The sequence below is a fragment of the Frankliniella occidentalis genome, unplaced genomic scaffold (genome assembly GCF_000697945.3).
Source record: "Frankliniella occidentalis isolate FOCC.00 unplaced genomic scaffold, Focc_3.1 Scaffold1525, whole genome shotgun sequence".
NCBI classification, from domain to species: Eukaryota; Metazoa; Arthropoda; class Insecta; order Thysanoptera; family Thripidae; genus Frankliniella; species Frankliniella occidentalis.
The window spans coordinates 6,856-10,545 of NW_026268626.1; the positions used below are offsets into that span (position 1 = coordinate 6,856).

General features: G+C 51.2%; 1 protein-coding gene across 1 annotated transcript; it reads left to right on the plus strand.

Moving 5' to 3' along the window:
- Positions 1–2,223: 2,223 nt before the first annotated feature.
- On the plus strand, positions 2,224–3,580 carry LOC127751868 (putative inorganic phosphate cotransporter). The gene is made up of 2 exons (XM_052276064.1): positions 2,224–2,600; positions 3,239–3,580. Exons 1-2 carry the CDS (start codon positions 2,460–2,462, stop codon positions 3,563–3,565), a joined length of 468 nt encoding a protein of 155 aa, XP_052132024.1. The 5' UTR covers positions 2,224–2,459; the 3' UTR covers positions 3,566–3,580.
- The last annotated feature ends 110 nt before the right edge of the window (positions 3,581–3,690 follow it).

Below are 3,690 nucleotides of genomic sequence, written 5' to 3' on the forward strand. Positions count from 1 at the left end.
CTGGTGGTGCGTAAAGCCAAAGCGCCTTCGGCACTCCCACTCTGCTTCGGAAGCTGGAGTAGGGCGTTTAGTTTCTGTGCATCCTCAGCCATTGGCCCGCACTAACGCACGGGTTTTGCCTATAGCATTTGCACTGACAAAGATGTGCTGTCACTGTACGCCAAAGGCGTGCAGTCATTACATGCCAAAAGGCGTACAGTTTTGGGTGCTACACGCCTTTGGCGTACAATGACTGTACACCCACGATTAACAGTGTACACGGTACACCCTAATTGCTTTGAGAGAAACGCCCAGACCACTCATTCACCCACCCCTTTCTACCGCCAACTCTTCATAGGAGTTTAATTTTTGAACGTCCATTTCTGACAAAAAAAATAGGAACAAGAGTGTGGTTTACCACCAAACATGTTTCTAGTAAAAAAGGCGATTTTCATGAACCATCCCCATAGGATGATGGTGGGTTCCCCTCGCCCCTCACTTACGCCCCCCAAAGGGTAGTTGTGGCAGATCGACTTCAGGGCAGCTTTAGTGGTCCAAATACACTTTTTTTGACCAAAATTCGATTTGTGTGACCGTGGGACTGTTCTACTGTTGCATTATCAGCGTGTGTGTGCGCTGCAGGCGGGGCCCGGCCCGGCCGGCGATAGGCCTGCTCAGACTCTGCTACCATCGTCGCGATCAAGTGCGCCTTTGACAGTAAGGTATCAGTCGGACCATAAATCAGTGGAAAACTAATCATGCTGAATCAGCCTGCTGCTTGGCCGTCTATTTTTATTGAAGATTTGTCAGTTGTTGTGGACTTGGATCTTCCATTGACAGATGATAATCCCGAATATCCGAATCGGATAAGAAACGAACTTATGATCCGCGTGCGTGAGCTTGCGTCCCGTTCGTTCGTAGAGCATGTTGTAAACGTTGGGGCCACACATCTGTCAGCGCTTTAAGTAATAAACAACCCTTTTTAAATCCGCGCTGCGCGGTACTGGGGCTGCTTGCTCGGCTGCCCTTATCTAAATCCAGCGCTGGGAGTGGAGTGGGAGTGGATTAGAGTATAGTCAGCGCGGTGGGGACACGTACAGCCACCCTAAATGAGAAAGAAGAAAAAAATGCGATTTGAGTGGGAGATTGTGCAATGTTATATAAGTGTGCGCATCTATAACTTAAGAGGTGGAAATCACGCTAAGAGAAGTGTAAGATGGTCGTGGAAGGCATGCTCATACCGCACCCGGCGTTTCTGGTCGTCGAGCTGGCACTGTGGGTCGCGACGACCGATGCGCTCTGCGATCTGTCTTAAACGAGACCGACCTTGACGTAAATATAGAAGTTCACACTGGAAGCCGACGCCCCCAAAGACCAATAATGGCTATTGTAGGTCAAACGCGTGAGACGATCAAGTAGACAAAATGCGGGGTGGCCTTAAATCCGAGAGAAATTCTCTCGCAAAACGCATGGCTCTGAGGTTGGGAATAAGTGCGGGGGACTGGCGAAAGAAAGTCGTTTGCTCAATGACGGACGACACCCATGAGAAAGCTGCATAAAATATATGTGAAATGCGGTTAAATAGCATCTCCCGGTCATGTCATATCATGAGGTTGTGTGTCTCATTACATCCCACGAGGCCCCATGGACCAGGGAATGTCCCATGGGTGTATTGGACTGGACGGAGCTTCCCTGTCGTTTTAGTTGGGCTTCATCGGTCGGAGCTAGCTGTCACACCCACACGATAAATACAAAGTCTGAAATTTTTGCGGAAAAGGGAAAAGTCCATATTTTGATAGAAAACTCAACAGTTTATATGAGGATATTTCATCAAAAAGTAAGGAAAATTATCACATGTTTAAAATAAAATTTCCTCAATCTTAGAACTTTTTCTCAGTATGGGAGTTGCTAAAAGTTTTTCCTTTTTCCTGCAAGTCTGACTTTTTTTACCGCTCGCACCACACTCTCTAACTGAATGAATGGCGTGGGTGCTGATCAGATACCCGCCCCGCCATAGGGCCGAATAAGATGCCTGTGCGCTGTATGTTGGCGTGGAAAGAACTTTCCACTCAGGTCGCGCCGCCACGGGCCGCAGGCCCTCCAAACACATGTGGCTGGCGCGTTTGGCGTGAACTTGAATGGTCATCGCTACCCGCAGTGACGGCTGTCGACTCTGCCGAGCACCGCGTCAAGTGCAAATGAGCAGTGGGCACTTAATTCGCGGGTCGTGGATGGAGACGTACTTGGCGTTGGCGGGGCCGGGCGTGTGGCCTCCCTCCGCATTCGAATGAATGGGAGGCGTTCCACGGGGGACTTGATTATGTTCGGGGCACGCCAAATGATAGAACTGATTGTGTCTTTTTTTTTTCGTGGCTTTTCCAGTCGTTTTGACACGGAAAAGAAAAATGCTCGCACAAAGTATTGTTGTTACCGTTGTTAGCCTGGGACAGCTCTAACTGGAGTCTGCTTTTTCAGGTGGCATGAACCGCGCCTGCCAGCTCGTCGGCACGAGGCACATCCAGGCCCTCATCATGTTCTTCAGCGCAGCCGTCGCGTTCTGCACTCGGACCAACATGTCGGTGGCCATCGTCGCCATGACGAAGCCACGGGAGGGACAGACGGTGAGCCCCGCACAACAGACGTCAACATTTCTTTGCAACGTAGTCCAACATTCACCATGATGATGAAGCCTAAAGGAGAACCCCCGTGTCATTGGGTTTTGGACAACCGCCCCACGGTTTCCTAATGGAGTCCCACGATACGTTTTGCTGACTACCCTAGGGCGTCCATGTGAATTTTGGGTTCTTGCGGTCTATTTCACGAAAACTGCGTAAGGACGCATGTCGATCACTAGACGATGACGCGGCGCGTATTTAAGTTTTTGAAGAATATTATCTAAGCGAGCTCTCAGATTAAATTTTCGAAGGGACCCTCGGATTTCCTGCAAAATTCCCGATAAAACGAGCATACGTGGTTCTGTACGCGAACATGCAAGTTAACGTCTTTTTCAGTGTTATTATTTCTGCTCCGAAACATAACACACATGTATACTCGTTTGATCGAGAATTTTACAGGGAATCCGATGGTGCTTTCGGAAATTTAATCTGAGATCTCTCTTTGATAATATTTTAGAAACATTGCTCGTCATCAGCTAGTGATCGACAAGCGTCATTATGCAGTTTTCAGTGGATTTTCTCCGCCTTTAACGACGTTCTACATGTTAAGACGAAACGCTAATGACAATGTCTATATGCCACAGCATTTTGACTGGGACTCCAGCCGCACCAGCCTGGTGCTCTCGTCCTTCTTCTGGGGGTACGTGGTGATGAACATCCCGGCGGGCCAGCTGGCGCAGCGCTTCGGGCCCAAGCGCTTCCTCGCCATGTCCGTGCTCGTGTCCAGCCTCTTCGACCTGCTAATGCCGGCGTGCGCCACCTACGGCGACGTGTACGGCGTGTGCGCGGCGCGCGTGGTGCAGGGCCTGGCGCAGGGCTTCCTGCTCACGGCCTGCTACGAGCTGCTCAGCAAGTGGGCGCCGCCCCGGGAGCGCTCCAGGATGGTGGCCTTCTTCCTCGCAGGTGAGTAGGGGCGACCGTGGAGCGTACGGGGGTGAGGGGGGCCACTGGCCGGACAGCGGCGTGTGGCGGGCTTGCCTAGCTCCAGCTCGCAGGGGTGAGGTGGGCCACTGGCCGGACAGCGGCGTGTGGCGGG